This window comes from Macrobrachium rosenbergii, chromosome 8, assembly GCF_040412425.1.
Source record: "Macrobrachium rosenbergii isolate ZJJX-2024 chromosome 8, ASM4041242v1, whole genome shotgun sequence".
NCBI lineage: Eukaryota > Metazoa > Arthropoda > Malacostraca > Decapoda > Palaemonidae > Macrobrachium > Macrobrachium rosenbergii.
This window is the reverse complement of record NC_089748.1, coordinates 63,447,271-63,465,069: the sequence shown is the minus strand read 5'-3', so window position 1 is coordinate 63,465,069 and position 17,799 is coordinate 63,447,271. Positions and strand designations below refer to the sequence as shown.

The 17,799-nt window shown below is 38.5% G+C and overlaps 1 protein-coding gene across 1 annotated transcript; it reads right to left on the bottom strand.

The window, feature by feature from the left end:
• Window positions 1-6,374: 6,374 nt before the first annotated feature.
• Window positions 6,375-17,576, bottom strand: LOC136840926 (acyl-coenzyme A thioesterase 1-like). The gene is made up of 7 exons (XM_067107879.1): window positions 17,367-17,576; window positions 15,532-15,642; window positions 15,249-15,403; window positions 14,635-14,794; window positions 13,806-13,974; window positions 13,069-13,271; window positions 6,375-7,024 (listed from the first exon to the last, which is right to left on the bottom strand). The coding sequence occupies exons 2-7, from the start codon at window positions 15,547-15,549 to the stop codon at window positions 6,392-6,394; spliced, it is 1,338 nt and encodes a 445-aa protein (XP_066963980.1). The 5' UTR covers window positions 15,550-15,642; window positions 17,367-17,576; the 3' UTR covers window positions 6,375-6,391.
• Window positions 17,577-17,799: the final 223 nt, after the last annotated feature.

Sequence of the window (17,799 nt, the reverse complement as noted above, 5' to 3'; positions counted from 1 at the left end):
CAGCCTATCACGACGAAGGAAACTCTTAAGCCACACAATCACAAATGAATTATCCTAATTCCAGGCTTACTCCTTCTACCGTCGGATAGTAAAAACAGTATACTTTACCCAAATCCTCAGGGCACAATATCAGACCATGGTCAATACATTCGTATAACCCCTTCCTGTTAACCAGCACACAATTCCCTTCTCTCCGTTTAAACCATCGTCTCACCACAGGTGGACAAACTCTTGCTTCTGGCCTCTGTATCAGGATCAACTATATCCACCGATACCTTCTGTCGTACTGCTCAACTAGATTTCTCGCGAGCCGTCCACTTCCACTCGGTATCTCGAATAGAAAAAACATAAAAACAAGGGTTAGTTGTTAAACAAGCAATATCTTACTCAACAACTACGAACTTTTACGGTACTCAAACGTCTGTAAGGATCTTAAAGAAAAGAAACAGGAACAACGACAGACGTCCGATACCAACGCCATCTCTTGGCTAGAGTACAGTTATAAACAATGGAATTTTTACTAAAGTTCGTAACAACAGGCTAATGGAAAAACAAGAAATTATTTTTCTCAAAAAATCGCAGAGATGAAATTTGTGCACTAGATGAAAGGCCTATGAGTTGGGAGAGCACAGCGACTAGGGTAGGGGAAGAAAATGGGAGACGTTAGTGAGAAAAATGGGAAGATGTGGAAAATTCCCGCGTGGGAGTTTCATATTGGGGTTGTTAGCCCAGGCACTGGGGCAGTTTCGGGCATTCGGCGCTTAATTAAGACAGTGAAAATAGGGAGCTGGAGTGGTTGGACAGCAAGCTGAAGAGACACAAAATATAAAGGAGGTGAAGCACAAAGATCTGCAGGTGGAACTCGGGGATAACCCACTAAGTTGTTATCATTCACCTTTTCATTATCAATCACATTATTAATTTATATATTTCATCTTCATGGCTGCGCTGAATAATCCTGATGGGTTCCGGCGCTTGGTTTTCAAGACCTAAATTTCATAATCAATCAATCAATAGTCAGAGAGGTTGGGTAGCAAGACTGAAGAAAGGCAACAAGAATGGAGATAAAGTAAAAAGGTAAAACGTGAGTGCAGCCCACGGTGCCACATGAGCTACAGTGTACCAACAGCACTACACCTTGGGGGAGTGGGAGGTGTATGAAGGTGTTCAGTTGTGATATATATATATATATATATATATATATATATATATATATATATATATATATATGTATGTATATATATATATATATATATATATATATATATATATATATATATATATATATATATATATATATATATATATATATATATATATATAATCACATATCTGCAGATTCGATGCATACACAAAAACTGTAGTCAAGGGCAGGAAAGGAATACTCTGGAGATTCACACCTCCTTTATTGCTTCCTACGTTTCGTGATTCATAATCACATCATCAGGGAATTCTATGGAAAATCAAATATAAATTAATAAAAGTACTGAGCGGCTAAAACTGAATTACGTTAAAACATTAGTCATTAAAAATCTATAAAGGCTGTTCAAAATTACACACACTAGAGCACACTTAAATACATACACACAAAGCATAAAAAACACGTTACATACGGACACATATGGTTACACAAGAGCACATTAAAAATAGCAAAATCACAAAACCCCCCAAATAAATAAAAAAATGAATAAAAAATTTTCAAATTTTAAGAAAATTTTTTTCAAAGAATGGGGAAACAAACAAAGACAGTAATATACTTATAAAAAAAGCAGAAGACGCTAACCTTACAATGCAAACGACAGAACCACACTAACAGTAAAAGAAAAATATACACAGAAAAACAAAACAAAAAGATCAGAGGTACAAATAGTAATGAGCTATGACAAAAACAATGGAATTGAGGCAGTTTGAGTGTTTAATGAAGGAACCTGCAGTTTAATATTTAAAGACTCGAGTATCTGCAGTTTCTGTTGGTTCTGTGCTTGGCCAATAACTTCAAAATCATCATAATTTTTATGTTTTGCACTTGGTGACATGATTTCTTATACAGGGTAGCTCTGGATTAGAGAGTCGGCATCCAGTTCTATAACTCACCCCCTTCTGAGAGTCGGCTCTGACCCTGAGAAGCCGCCTGGTGGATCCAACATATGTTCCCAGACTACATCTGGGACAAGCATATCTATAAATAACACCAGACGACATCAAAGGGCAGAGTCGATCTTTAAACCTGAAGAGTGAGCCGATTGTCTTTGGGTTTTTTGGGATTGATGTCAGTGGCCCCAAAGTACTTCTGAACGATCCCTTCTAAAGCTATCATCATGTAAAAATGGGAAAACGGCGTACATAGGGAGTTTAGGGCCATTAAAATTTTCTGTAGGGTTGAATGATTTGTTCAGTAGTCTGGAAAGAATTCTATAGAAAGTTTTGTTTGGGAAGCAATTATTATTAAAGTATTGTTGCAGGAAAAGAATTTCTTCATGAAAAAGGGCCCAACTAAAAGTGAGAGTTAAAGCACGGTGTATGAGAGTGTGGACAGAGTTAAGTTTGAAATTAAAAAAGGAGGAGCTATAAAAGTTTGACCCAAGACCAGTAAACGTTCTTTTTTCTAAAAACAGTAGTATTGAAACGGTAATTTTCTTTGAGAATCAAATTATCTAAAAAGGCCAGTTTAGAATCCCGTTCCTTCTCCAAGGTAAAAGTGATGCTGCTATGACAGGCATTAGCAAAATCAAGAAATCGGTCGGAATCGGTTTCATGTTTAAAAAGAGCAAACGTATCATCTACAGTACGCATCGAGAGTAAAAAAGAGGGCGATAGGCCAAGTGGTATTCTTCAAGGATGTGCTCCTCCAGGGAGCACATAAAAATGCTCGTAGAGGCCATGCCTTCTATCGGAGTCTTGATACAACATACGGTCTTTGAATTGTTCCGAATTTTTTAAGGTATATTGGTTAGTGGTCAGGGGTTCCAACAGGGGTATAAGGAATTTCGCTAGCTTATAGTTTGGGGCATTGTACAAAGCAAGGATAGGGCGAAGAGAAACACTGGTTTTGTGAATTTTGGGAAGGCCATACAGAATGCCGAAAGAGGAGCCAGTAGAAAAGAGATCTTGGTATACCTTCTCATCTATGATTTTCTCATTTTTTAGTGTTCATAGAAACCTATTGATTTTGTCTTCTACTTATATATAAAAGCAATCATTGTAAGTAAATGGCAAAGAGAAGGCCGTGTACTTTCAACTCTCCTCGCTCAGCAGAACTTGCAAATATCCTTGCATTAGATCAGTTGAGCTATAAATATCCCTACCTCCTATCTCACAAAATAAATCTGGCAAACACGCCACAGGGTAGCGATCAGGAATGGTTTTCTCGTTCAATTTCCTAAAGTTTACACAAACTCTGACTGAGCCAACCTTCTTTGGGACTGCGAGCAATGGAAAATTAAAGGGTGATGAACTAGGCCTAACAATGTCTTCTTCTTCCCACTTATTAACCTCTTGTTCTACTTGTTCCCTAATCTTAAAAGGAATCCTATATTGAGGAACAAAAATATGCTTAGTCTTGTCTTCCAACTGAACCTTGTGTTCTAACACGTTCGTTAATCCTAACTTATCCCCTTTGAGTGAAACTATGTCCGCAAACTCGGCTAAAACATCTTCTACACCCCCAGCATATTCTTTATAATCAGCATTGGCTAACTGATCCCGAAAAACTTGCCTTCTAGCTTGTAAATCTGCCTCTGAAAAAGAACAAAAATCCCCGACAATGTTCACTGAATTATCTTCATCGACCCAGTTAACAAAATCGATTGCATAAGCACCCTTCTGGTAATTGCGAACTGTATCGTTACAGTTTAGCAACTCCACCCAAGTTTCCCCTGAACTCGTTACATTATTTACCGAACTTGTACACAAAATTCCTTTCAACTTCTCACTGCATTCATCCACACACACCTGTCTGGATTTATGCACACCTCTTACACGAACTTCTACCATCACGATCATCCCTGGATCAAGCACGACACCTGACATAACCTGCAGCTGTTCATCATTCAGCCCCTGACCCTCATATACTCCCGAGACATTCTCACTCATTACATTCACGTCTGCCCCCTCATACGGTACAAACACACCAGGCACCCCCACAGTTATACCGGAAACCCCCTTATGAGCTGATATCTTTTGTTTCCGACACGCCGGATGTCCCAGCAAAAATGTATTTCCCAAAGCACATCCCCTTATCACTAAGAATGGTTCCATCAAAGATCTGCCCCCGAGGGATAAATCTATATCCATACAACCCAAAATTTGTAATTTATTTGCCTGAACGTCACATACAGCTTCCTTACCAGGCCCCAAAGATCGATCGGGAAACATCGATCTGAAAAACTCATTACTTATAAGGTTAATCGAAACTCCTGTATCCATAAAGACCCTTACATTTATACACTGTACAGACCCAATTACAAATGGCTTCGACCCTGCGGGCTCTCTAAAAAGCCCAATATCCCAAGAGACACCCATCCAGTTTTCCTTTACAAATGACCGGTCCTTCGACAGTGTCTGCCGATTACTCGATCCCCTTGAACAATTCGCGTGATGCACTTCCTTATCTGGGCTACCAAAATTCTGAAGTGCGGGCCTATCATTATACTGTCTCCGAGACGGGCAAGACCGCCAAGGATGATCATAACTCTTACAACTGCCACAATACTTAACACGACAAAATCTCTTAGTGTGTCCCTGTATATTACAATTAAAGCAACGACCCCGTGGGATCCTAGAACTCAAGCCACCCATCAATATTTGGCTATTCTGACTTGCAACAACAAAATTCTTCGGACCGCGGACTGGTTCTCTGCGTCCTACGCAACGATAGGCTGATCTAAGGAGTCTCTGATCACTACTTCCTCCCCTCATATTTGCAACTTCCTTCTTCGTACTTTTATTCACAAACTTATTCTTGGCTAATCACAAATGCAAAAATTCCCAAGGTCCCGTGCAAGTATACTCTTTACCGAAACAAAAAAAGCCGAAGGCAAAACAATTTCCCTTAACCGAATTCCCCTACAACACAAAAACTACAATGTTAAATCCCTTTACTATAACAATTAATCCCCAAAACTCAAAAGAAGGTATTAATCAGAACCCATCATTAAATCCCAGATTAATTAAACCCACAATCAAATTCAAAGTTCCCGAAACCCACAATTAAATAAAAAGTTTACAAAACCCACCATGAAATTCAAAAAATTAATTAAACCCCTAATTAAATTCAAAATTACGCAAACCTAAAAATTAAATTTACTATTAAGTAATCTCTTAGATAAATTCCCAATGAATTAAACCCATCATCAAACTAAATTCCATAGATTAATTTCAAAATTAGCTAACCCTCTCAATTAAATGCCCAAGTCCCATAGAGAAAAAGAAAAAACACAAGTGCTGTTTACGTGCACAGCTGATTTCTCTTTAGTCAGCCAAAGAGGCCAAGTTCGCTTCTTCGAAGGCCAAGCTGCAAAAAGAACGCAAATAAAAATGGGAATCACCTCTCAAGCACACACACAAACACACACACACACACAGGAAAGAAAAATTTGCCTCCCACCCTCTACGAGCAACAACTTCCCCTCCCTACTACCCCATCAATCCTCATCCCCGGCCTGATGACGCCTATAGAAAAAATACTTAGCGCCAAGCCCTCAGAGAGACAACCTGTCTTCAAGGCACAAACTGCTGGATGCACACTTCCTCCTTTGTCCAAGCAGAATATGCCATTCAAGCAAATGCAACCTCTCCGTCCACATACACATGTACACCCGCTTTACCTACACACACATATGCACCCAAAATAACGCACGTACATGTGTAATTATAAAAAATAAGAGAGAAAAAAAGTAAAAAAAAAAAAAATACTAAGAAATGTATACACACTTGCTTAAAAATGTTTGCATCCTGTAATTCACAGCACTGAATCATTTGTAAAACCTCAACCACTCCAAACTTCGTTCACTAGCCATTTTTCTTATTCCAAACCTATGCGACAGCAAATCTTTAACTTCTTCATTACTCCATTAATAAGAATATAAAACAGCTATGGAGAGTTAACACGCCCTTGCCTCAGATCAAACACGTCACTATCACATCTTCAGAGCTGAACACTTGTTGTTTGTACATCATGCAGACTATTATTGATTCTGATGAAATTAGCTTTTACACTATGCATCCTTAACCAGAAAATTTCAAACGTATTAGATCACTGAAGTAACTTCTCCTCAAGTTTGGTGAAATAAGAGAAGGGTAAAAATAACGAATCTTAATATTCACATCCGAAGGTATAGACAAGAAAGCTGCTGTCATATTTAACAAAAATCAGTTTTAGACATAGTGATATTTATAGCTGACTCTTCCCAGGCATTGTAGGTGATTTTGCATCATTATTAAAATGCCATTTCTCCTTCAGATGATACAAGAAAAATCTCTTTATGTCTTTCCAAGCTTTTACCTGAGCAATTGCTTGGTATTTAGCAGTGCCACCCCAACAGATAGCTGCCATGTAACTGTGCTCGAAAGAGGCGTAGCAGTGTGGAGAATATGGTGGATCAAGCAAGTGCCCCGCTCCCGGATATGACTCCACTTTATAGTCTTGCTTGTAATCATGAGAAGACAAACGCTGCCGGGCACACTGAGCTTGAACTTCTGAATTGACGTCTCTGTCAGCTGCCGAGACGACGAAGAGAAATGCTGCCGAACTCTCCTCCAGAGGAAGCATACGCTTCTGCAAAAATTTTTGCTCAGGGATGCAAGACTGAACAAATGCATATCCAGCATCAGCAAATTTTGCAAGAAGTGTTTCATACTTAAATGGTGGATAAAAACGGTCTTTAACTCGCAAGCCAAAATTGGCTGGTGCAAAAAAGCTATTGATAGTGACACAAGCAGCGACGGATGGGATGAAAGTAGCCAGTGATGCAGCCAAGTCCCCTGCTTTGCTATTACCAATAACACCTACACCATAGTCAAGCACCTGTAAAATATAGAAGATGTCATTATGAAACAAAAGAAGCAACTTTCTACCGATGAACTATCCCGTAGAGAACAGTGCAACGTTATTTTTTTCATTATTAGCAGGCAGAGTTAAAAGCCATTGCTTCAGTATCCTGTCCACGGGAGGTTGTGTAAAGGTGGTCTTTTATAAAGGATCACAATGACAGTAAATTGCATAATATTCACACTATAACATGTATCGTTTATTAATATCAGCATTTTCGGATAATTTAGACACCCAAGTGGTTTTACAGTAAAAGGAGGTTTTTATTCTTCCTCAAATCTTGGTGTTGTACTTAGCAGTTTTTACAGTTCAACTTTGTTTTTTATATGCATGATCAATATACAGATCAAACAAGCAACTGTAAGCCTGCAGGATGCATGGTTCGATTGTGCTTACTCGTATAAATATTCTTTTGATCTCTTATCGCCAGATAACGAGTTTATTAGATGTAAGGCGTACTGAGGTAGCTGTTTGGCCGAGAATACTAAGTTTAATGAAAATGTTTTAAACTCAAGAGTATTTTATTCTAACGTACTTCAATTAAAAAAATGAATAACTGGATGAACTGAAGCAATTAAGCTGTCGGCAACACCTCTCTGGTACTTATTATTCTTGCTCTTGAATGCGTGGATTTCAACTGCGTTGATAATCACCTTACTTTTGTCTAACTTGTCCGGGCAATACATAAATACCACAAGTGGGAGACCAACAACGGCAGGTGGAATCTTTTTGACAGGATGTAATCACAAATTCAGAAGAATATCGAGTACTGAGAAAATCACTCACATACATTGCCATTGCATCTTGAAATTCTCCTGCATCGACCTTCATCAAACATTGCCCTGTTCACTCCTGCATCTACCGTACATTCATTGACCTTCATGAGCTTGCCGCATTTTATCATTGGCCTTTAAGAATATTGCTGTATAATCTTCTACTTCTCTCTTATTAACTTTGATGAGTATTGTTGCATCCTCTCTTTTCCGTCTTTGAACCTTCATGAACATTGATGTATTCATTCCTTCTCCAGCAGTGACCTCTTGAACACTGCTGATTTCTCGCCTTCTTCCCCATCATAGACCTTTAACAATGTTGCTGTATCCTTTCCTACTTCGTACTTCTACATCCCTTACCTTCGTGAACATTACTGCATCGTCTTCCACTTCACCATTATTGACCTTCATGTACATAGCTGTAATTTCTCTGATTTTTCCATCATTGACTTTCAAGAACATTTCCATATTCTCGTCTGCGTCTACATCATTGACTGCCGTAAACATTACTAAGAACATTTCCACATTCTCTTCTATCTCCCCTTTCATTAACGTTTATGAACCTTGCTCTCCATCACTGGCCATGAATATTGCTGTATTGTCTTCCTCTAGTTGATCATTAACTTTCAATGAAACTGTCATGTCCTTATGTACTTCTGTATTATTGACCCTAGAACATTGTCTTATCCTCTCTTTCTTCTTCTTATAGATCTTTGGGAACATTGCGGTATCCTTTCTTTCTACTCCATCCTGGACATTCATGAACATTGGCACATCTTCCCCTACTTCTTCAACACTGACGTTCTTTTGCCATGTACGTTATATGTAATCATCAATGGCTTTCAGCACCAGTGTTGCTTCCTGTCCTACCCCATCATTTAGTATCCCCTCCTATCTCTACATCATCGACCTTCACGACCATTGCTGTATTCTCTCCTACCTTTTCACAAATGACTTCCATGATTATTGCTGTATCCTCTCTTCCTTCCCTGTCACTGACTTTTCTGTCAGGGTATTTATGAACATTACCATATTCTATCCTACCTCTCTCTCATTTATCTTCATGATTATTGTTGTATTCTCTCGTCTTTAAATATCGTCATTAACATGAGCTTTACCATGTACCCCTTGAAAGTAAAAATACTGTATCCTCTGCCATTAACCTTAATGAACATTTGTGTAACCTATACTACTTTTTAATTTCCTACTTCCACATCATTGAATATTGCTGTTTTCTCTCATAATTCTGAATCATGGACCTTCTTGAGCCTTACCGTATGTCTGCAATTTGCCATCACTGACATTTGTGAAAAAAAAATTTTCTTCTTCTTTATCATTGGCTTTTAAAGAACATTGCTTCCTCCCACACTCCTTCCTCAATGTCCCTCGTGAACATTGCTATGGCTTTTGGCCCTTTTGTATCATTGACCTTCACTGCCTTTGTCATATTGTTTTCCTCTGCTCATTGCTCTTGAAGAATATTGTTGTTTCCTAATTTACGTCTGCATCACTTACCCTCATAAAATTAATGCATCTTCTCTTACTTTCCCATTATTGACTCATGAACATTGATACATTCTTTCCTTCTTCTTCATTATTGACCTCTAAGAACATTGCTGTTTCCTCTCCTCTACTTCTTAGTCGCTCATGCCCATGAACGTTTTCCTCAGCCTTTTCTACGCCTCCATTGTTTACTTTTGCGTGCATTGTTGTATTCCTTCCTAGTAATCCATCACTGACCTTTAAGAACATTGTCGTTTCCTCTCTAACTTCTCTATGACCTCCATGACTATTGTTGCTTCGACATCACTGACCTACATGTATATTGTTATGTACTCTTCTACTGATTCAGCACTGACCTTCAAGAACATTGTTGTATTCCATTCTCTTCTGCGTCTTCGTCATTGACCTTCGTGGACTTTGCCATATCCTTTACCTCTTCTCCATCACTGATCCGAATGAACATTGTCATGTCCAGCTCTACCTGTCCATTACATGCCTTCATCAAATTGCTGCATCCTCTACTACTTCTGCATCATTAACATTCACAAACACTGTTATGTTCGTTTTTACTGATTTATCACTGGCTTTCGTAAACTCTGCTGCGTCTTCTCCATCAGTAACCTTTATAGATACCGCTGTATCCTCTCCTGTTCCTTCATTTTTTTGGCTGATAATTACAGCAATCGTCGAAACCTCCTCCATGCTCTTCTCTAGGCAACTGGCGAGGAGTGGATGAAATATAGTCCAAGCAGTCTTCTTTTTGGCTTGTGTATATCTCTCCCCAGCTGGCTTGTATGCATGAGAATAGGAGGAAAATATGTCTTTGTTATCCTGTTCAGTATCGCTTTCTTTTGGTCATTTGGAAAGCGGTTTCTTGATATATGAGTCTTGTCTGTGTAAACTTCTACAATCATGGTTGTCGTTTTTAGAGTTATATTCTGTGTCAGTGACCAGTGCATAATCCGTTATGTAAATATACAAGAATAAATTGAGAACAGAAAAATATTTCTTCTTAATGTAGAGACCTGTTAGCTAAATTAAAAAGAATAATACTGGACGGCCCTAACCATGAACATAGAACCAAACAAAAACAAACAAATAAAAACGTTCACTGACAACCGAAGAAAATATTGATAATCAAGTGAAAACCCTTGGTGCACATGCCAGTTCATTGCCAGACAGAGAAGAAGGCTGGGCTTCCATGGCAGAACTACTACTGCTCTACTGAAGACATCTTTCAATTATTTTTCATTCATTTCTAGTGGTAGCTCAGTTCGAGGCCCCCTCAGTTAATTCAACGTAAAATTATCTGCAGCAATGAGGCTTTTCTTTTAGTTTAGCTTTGTCTGTGTTCTTATTTGAAGGATTACACAAAAAGTTATGTGTGGAATTTTAGGAACAATATGTGACGGCAACAAGTGACTAGATTTTAGGAGACATGCGGATTTGGATGAGAGATCATTTGTTGCGATGAATGGTGGGATGCTGGGTATTGACACTGAATTGAGCAGCCTCACCAGGAACTTGTGGCCTGTAAAAACTTAACTTTTAAAAATTTTTGTGTATATTTAGGTATAAACCTTTACTAGTTATAGTTATGACAGATTTTGTTTCCTAGAGTAAGCTAGTTTTTGCATAAATAAAAACGATTCAATCGGCATACGATGTAGCAAATTGTAGAACAAGCATCTACCTCAAGGTAAAGCGTTACTGATAAGAATGCAGCAGTAACTCATGAGGATTGGCTCCTCTTTTTCTATAACTGTATGGTAAGAACATTGCTGTTTCCTCTCCCCTGCTTCTTAGTCGCTCATGCCCATGAACGTTTCCTCAGCCTTTTCTGCGCCTCCATTGTTTACTTTCGCGTGCATTGTTGTATTCCTTCCTAGTAATCCATCACTGACCTTTAAGAACATTGTCGTTTCCTCTCTAACTTCTCTGTGACCTCCATGACTATTGTTGCTTCGACATCACTGACTTACATGTATATTGTTATTTACTCTTCTACTGATTCAGCACTGACCTTCAAGAACATTGTTGTATTCCATTCTCGTCTGCGTCTTCGTCATTGACCTTCGTGAACTGTGCCATATCCTTTACCTCTTCTCCATCACTGATCTGAATGAACATTGTCATGTCCAGCTCTACCTGTCCATTACATGCCTTCATCAACATTGCTGCATCCTCTACTACTTCTGAATCATTAACATTCACAAACACTGTTGTGTTCGTTTTTACTGATTTACCACTGGCTTTCGTGAACTCTGCTGCGTCTTCTCCATCAGTAACCTTTATAGATACCGCTGTATCCTCTCCTGTTCCTTCATTTTTATGGCTGATAATTACAGCAATCGTCGAAACCTCCTCCATGCTCTTCTGTAGATCACTGGCGAGGAGTGGATGAAATATAGTCCAAGCAGTCTTCTTTTTGGCTTGTGTATATCCCTCGCCCAGCTTGGCTTGTATGCATGAGAATAGGAGGAAAATATGTCTTTGTTATCCCTGTTCAGTATCGCTTTCTTTTGGTCATTTGGAAAGCGGTTTCTTGGTATATGAGTCTTGTCTGTGTAAACTTCTACAATCATGGTTGTCGTTTTAAGAGTTATATTCTGTGTCCAGTGACCAGTGCATAATCCGTTATGTAAATATACAAGAATAAATTGAGAACAGAAAAAATATTTCTTCTTAATGTAGAGACCTGTTAGCTAAATTAAAAAGAATAATACTGGACGGCCCTAACCATGAACATAGAACCAAACAAAAACAAACAAATAAAAACGTTCACTGACAACCGAAGAAAATATTGATAATCAAGTGAAAACCCTTGGTGCACATGCCAGTTCATTGCCAGACAGAGAAGAAGGCTGGGCTTCCATGGCAGAACTACTACTGCTCCTACTGAAGACATCTTTCAATTATTTTTTCATTCATTTCTAGTGGTAGCTCAGTTCGAGGCCCCTCAGTTAATTCAACGTAAAATTATCTGCAGCAATGAGGCTTTTCTTTTAGTTTAGCTTTGTCTGTGTTCTTATTTGAAGGATTACACAAAAAGTTATATGTGGAATTTTAGGAACAATATGTCAAAAGTAGGATTCATGACGGCAACAAGTGACTAGATTTTAGGAGACATGCGGATTTGGATGAGAGATAATTTGTTGCGATGAATGGTGGGATGCTGGGTATTGACACTGAATTGAGCAGCCTCGCCAGGAACTTGTGGCCTGTAAAAACTTAACTTTTAAAAATTTTTGTGTATATTTAGGTATAAACTTTTACTAGTTATAGTTATGACAGATTTTGTTTGCTAGAGTAAGCTAGTTTTTGCATAAATAAAAATGATTCAATCGGCATACAATGTAGCAAATTGTAGAACAAGCATCTACCTCAAGGTAAAGCGTTACTGATAAGAATGCAGCAGTAACTCATGAGGATTGGCTCCTCTTTTTCTATAACTGTATGGTAAGAACATTGCTGTGTCCTTTCCTACCTCTCCCTCATTGACCTTGAGAAACATTCTCCATCACTGACCTGATGCCCTTCATAAACATTGTCCTGTTCTGTCATACTTCACCATTTTGTGATCTTTAAGAGTTTTAGAAGTAAAAGAAGAGGAAGAAAAGATATAGAGAATAAACAAGAACAATGGGGCAAGAGTGAAGTTTATCATAAATAAATTTGAGAGTTACAAATACAGGGCAAAATTTTCAATAGAAAGAGATAACAAGAACAAAACAAGAAACTCACCTTATCATGTTGCAGGAGAAATTTAACGGCTTCTTCAAAGTATGCAATATCAAAGTCTTCCACAACTTTAGGAAGACCTTCATAATTGAAAATAGCAAGAGCAAATGATGCAAACCCACGAGAGGCAAGCTGAGCTGACCTGTATTCAATGAGGCCGCCTAAAGTGCCAAACATATCTATAACTGCTGGGAATGGGCCATCACCTGCAAAGGAAATCACTTATTGAAATCAATATCTTTACAGGCTGTACGTGTGTTGATGTCTCATTTACTCTAAATTACATTTGTACACTCATAAATTTCCTACCCTAGGGACGTTATGTACCATCTGGAAGCTGCTTACTTGGGTAAGGGCCGCTGGTAGAGAAAGTATGGCCCTAATAGATGACGGCAAGTCTAAACATGAAGCTTATTATCCATAGACAGTTATTCTTGTGCACAGAAAACACAGATATACGGATACACATTGCTTTTGTATTGTGAGGATATTCACCTATATAAATCTTCTAATTTCCGTGAAACATGAATTCATAAAGGAAATGAATATAGAAAGTATCAGTACCACATGCACCCTAAAAATGCTGTGCGCAAACTAGATTCCAACACCAGACCAACATTCCTAAAAGATGTTCTATGTGGAACATTTGGGAACATAATCAGGCTACGTTTTTCCTAATAATACTCAGCAAATTTGAGGCCTCCCAAGTCAAGTCAAAGCACCCGTACCTCATCACTTACCGGGAGGTAAAAACAGAGTCCCTCTAACTTCTCCGTACTGGACTGGAATGCGCTTGACTCCAGGTGCCATGTAATGCCTTTCATGAGCTACGCATGACAGAAGTTCAGTTACTTCTGATGAACACAACTTTTCAGCGCTAAGATGACCATTATGGACGCTAATAGTTACCTGAAAATTTAAAATATACAAGTGGAAAACGAGATAATTGTATGCTATTTTCTTGAATTTATTAGGAAACCTTTTGTTGTATTTTTGCTCATTATGTAGACAAATTTCACTGCACAAGATGCCACATTTCCTTATTTTATATTTTTTATTTTATGTCTCCCTAATATAAAATGGAGTGCATTGGTACAGAAGGTGAATGTGCAATTGGAAAAGTTGGAGAAAAGTAGCAACGTATTTGTTTTGTAAGGAATTTTATGAAGAAAATTTGCCCCATGATACCCGAGATCAGCGTGCACGAGCTTAAAACAAAATCATGAAAAATCATTTCGGCTTATCCCCTTTGAAGTTACGCAGAATTAACTATTAATTTACCAGTATACTTGCAATTTTCTCCTGCTTATCAGTTTACTCTTGCTGACTTAATTCTTTAAGCTGTGCTGCATCGTGCAAAACTTTTTTTTTGTGTGTGTACTCCAAGCTCTCCTTTCTAGGAATGTTTCCATGTGGAATAATAGGTCTATCACAGTTGCCTCAATAATCTACCAAAAAATCTTTATTGAAAGAGTTAACAAGCTTTTACCAAGAAATGCATTATCACAGAAGTTCATTCAGGAAATATCACCTATGTAAAAGTTTGAAACATCATGGAAAATTACTTACAAGGAGAGGCTTTTCTACAACTCTTTTGATGAAACGAACATATCTGTAGTGTGGTGGCGCTGGAACAAGACTTCCAATGAGGCCCATCGGAAAAATACCTTCATACTGTCCACCTAGAGACTCCATTTTGTCAACATCAACCTCGCCATTTTCATCAGCCCTGAAATGCAAGCAACAGTTTAATACAGAGGATTTTTGGCACTTGGTTCTTTTTATCTTTTAGTTTCAAAGTGGCATTTATCTTAATTTTAAAGCTTGATTTGCAGCACTGTCTTTCCCTGGCTTTCAGATTAGTTATACTGTACGTTTTTTACTCTTGTTCTAAGGCTGGCTGTAGAACATTTACAGCATGGTGATTTGAAGCTGGTTGTACAGAATTTACTCTTCTAGATTTCCCAACTTGATTTGTAACAAGTTCTCTTAATTTTTTATTCCTTTTTCTTCGTCATTCAAAAGGAGATTTACAAAAGATCCTCTTCCTTTTTCTCTTTGTTTTCAGGCTGGATTTTCAGCACTGTTGGTGTCACCAACAATTCAAAAGCTAATGAAAATTTTCCCACGAAACTGCGAAAGCAACACATCATTACCTTAGCATCGAAAGCAGACACCCTCACCTGTAATGTGCATAAGACATATAGTGGACACCCTGGTCTTCAATCGCAGAGGCTTGAAGGGTGACATCCTGGTTTGGCTTTAAGCCTGAAACTCCGATAAGAACCGGCTCGTCTTGTAGGCAGGACAACGGAATGACAGACAATACCACGTCTTCCTGTGGTGTGGAAAAAAAAAAAAAAAGAGAACTTGCCTATACTTATGATAAAATTTCCAAGTAATTCAAGTTAAGAGACATCATAATTTCTCATTTATGGATTCTCACTTTCACCCCCGCACACTTACCTTTGGAGTCGTATTCATTTTGCAACTAGCATGCAAAGTGAGGGTCAACTAAGAAACTCCAAGGACTCTTAATTACTCCACAATCGTTGGATTATGAACACGAGCGCACTCCTGAAAATTGAGGATCACTAAATCACACTCTTCTTTGTCAGAATAAATCATTTCTGATTTCTAAACAAATCGCTTTTTTTTGACAACAGAGGCAGGCAGCCACTATGGAAACCAATTTTCATGCTCGGTGTGGCATCAGTTTAGGTAAGGTGCTACTGTTGTTTGCGTTGCTTCTGTATTTTTCATATTTTACTGGCTTTTTGAGAATTGAAATTTGTAATTGAAGACTGCAACGAGTTTTATGGGACTCATTTTTTTTTATCGCGGTTTTTTGTTTGGTAGCCATTCTACAACGTGCAAAGGTTCTTGCTATTGACCGGCGGAAGCAGTGCAAATGTGTATTAGGTCCTTTGTACCTTGATGGACTGAATGTGCTGTATGCACCAAGACCAGATATTATTTAATAAGTGGAGGTATAGTTAACATCTTAAAAGTATCTGACTTAATTAAATCTCTCTCTCTCTCTCTCTCTCTCTCTCTCTCTCTCTCTCTCTCTCTCTCTCTCTCTCTCTCTCTCTCTCTCTCTCTCTCTTTCACAAGATCAGAAGCCTTTAACGAAGAGAGAGATGATATTAATTATAACATTGCAGTTACAAAATAATAGGATGATAGGGAAATAAAAAATGAAGAGAGAGAGAGAGAGAGAGAGAGAGAGAGAGAGAGAGAGAGAGAGAGAGAGAGAGAGAGAGAGAGGGCAACTAATGCCAAATCACAATCGTCTTTATTTGCCTGCAACATGGCTCATCAAGGTTGGACCTTGAGGCTCACTTTCCTCTTAAATGCCACACTGCGGTGAGTTTCTTGGAGAACAGGTCTAGGCAAGGTGTTGTAACGTTGGTTGATATGGGTTTAACTAGAAAGGGAGCTATAACAGATATTCAGCGCAATTCACTTTTATTCCGTACTACCTCAAAGGCGGTGTTTACTACACGAGAGGAACACATGGACACTTCCGGATTTTGTTGCCCCTTGCACCGGGTTCCTGATCCATAGCGTTACCTGGAAATGTGTTTTTCTCCTTCAGTATTTCATATTAGCGTCATTTTTTTCCTCCCTGGAGCGCATTCTAGGATCTAGACTGCAGGGGTCTGCAACCTCCCTGCCCGCTGGTCACATCCTGCCCGCCAACTTAACACCTGGACACTAATTATCTAACAGTTGTTACCTAGCTGAAGGCGTTAAGCGATCCTTAAGTACGTTGGATAGCATGGCCCTCCTCCGAAACACATGCTTGGGTGTCTGGCCCGCTCTCTCCTAAAGGTTGCCGAACCCATTCCCCACCTATCGTTCTTCGTGGTTTCTGTTAATCCAGCTGGACAATCAATGGTTAGTCCTGCTTCGTCTAGCACGCTGGAATCTGTTTCTCACCAATCTTCCCTTGTATTTTTCCATTCTTAGTTTTCGCATGTTGCTTATATTGTTCATTATAAAACGTTTTATTCTTGTGTTGGTGGAGATAACGTCATGCATGATAAAACGTAAGACACGTAAATTCGTTATGCGGTTACACGAAATTGAATTAGCACAGTGGATTTGCTTAGATTGTAGAGAGATGTTTCGAAGTCGATAGAAGTCCTATTAATTTTTGAAAACCCACAAAGTTAGGTTAAAACTAGAAGTTGTATCTAGGTCCATATTATGTTTTGAAGCCATATGCACAGAAAAATTTACCCATTTAACTATAGTGTTCAAATTTTAGACTTTTGAAGCTGCACAGCACTTACGTAAACATTGTGTTTAATTTATCTTCACAATTGTACAGTTATGCTATTAGCTGGGTACACTACAATTGTTATTTGGTTTAAGACTGAAATATCTCTGCACGTCTTGAATACGGTTTCGATATAATCCAGAACTGGCTTCCTCAGCAACGATTAGGGAGTGCTTCTGTACCAGCAACAAAGATGCTCGCTAGTTACAGTAGTCACTGGTTATGGCTGACACTTTCTCTGCAAAGTAGTAAGACAAACTTGTCTGTAACCAAAGTCCTCGTATGTAACCAGTAAGATTAGATTAGATACCTCTATTATGAAATTTTGTCTGATGATAAACCAAAGTTAGCGTTTTATTGCAGGATAAATACATACATTAAAAATCACTTCAATTTTTTATTTTTCAGAATTGTTAATCACTCAAATCTGTCGATTCAGGATACAC

What these genes read in the sequence shown, in the direction of transcription:
- LOC136840926 (XM_067107879.1), bottom strand. An exon ending in GACTCTGTTTTTACCTCCCG is followed by an intron (nt 13,272 to 13,805) that starts GTAAGTGATGAG and finishes TTTCCTTTGCAG; the next exon opens with GTGATGGCCCATTCCCAGCA. An exon ending in TTCTCCTGCAACATGATAAG is followed by an intron (nt 7,025 to 13,068) that starts GTGAGTTTCTTG and finishes TATATTTTACAG; the next exon opens with GTGCTTGACTATGGTGTAGG.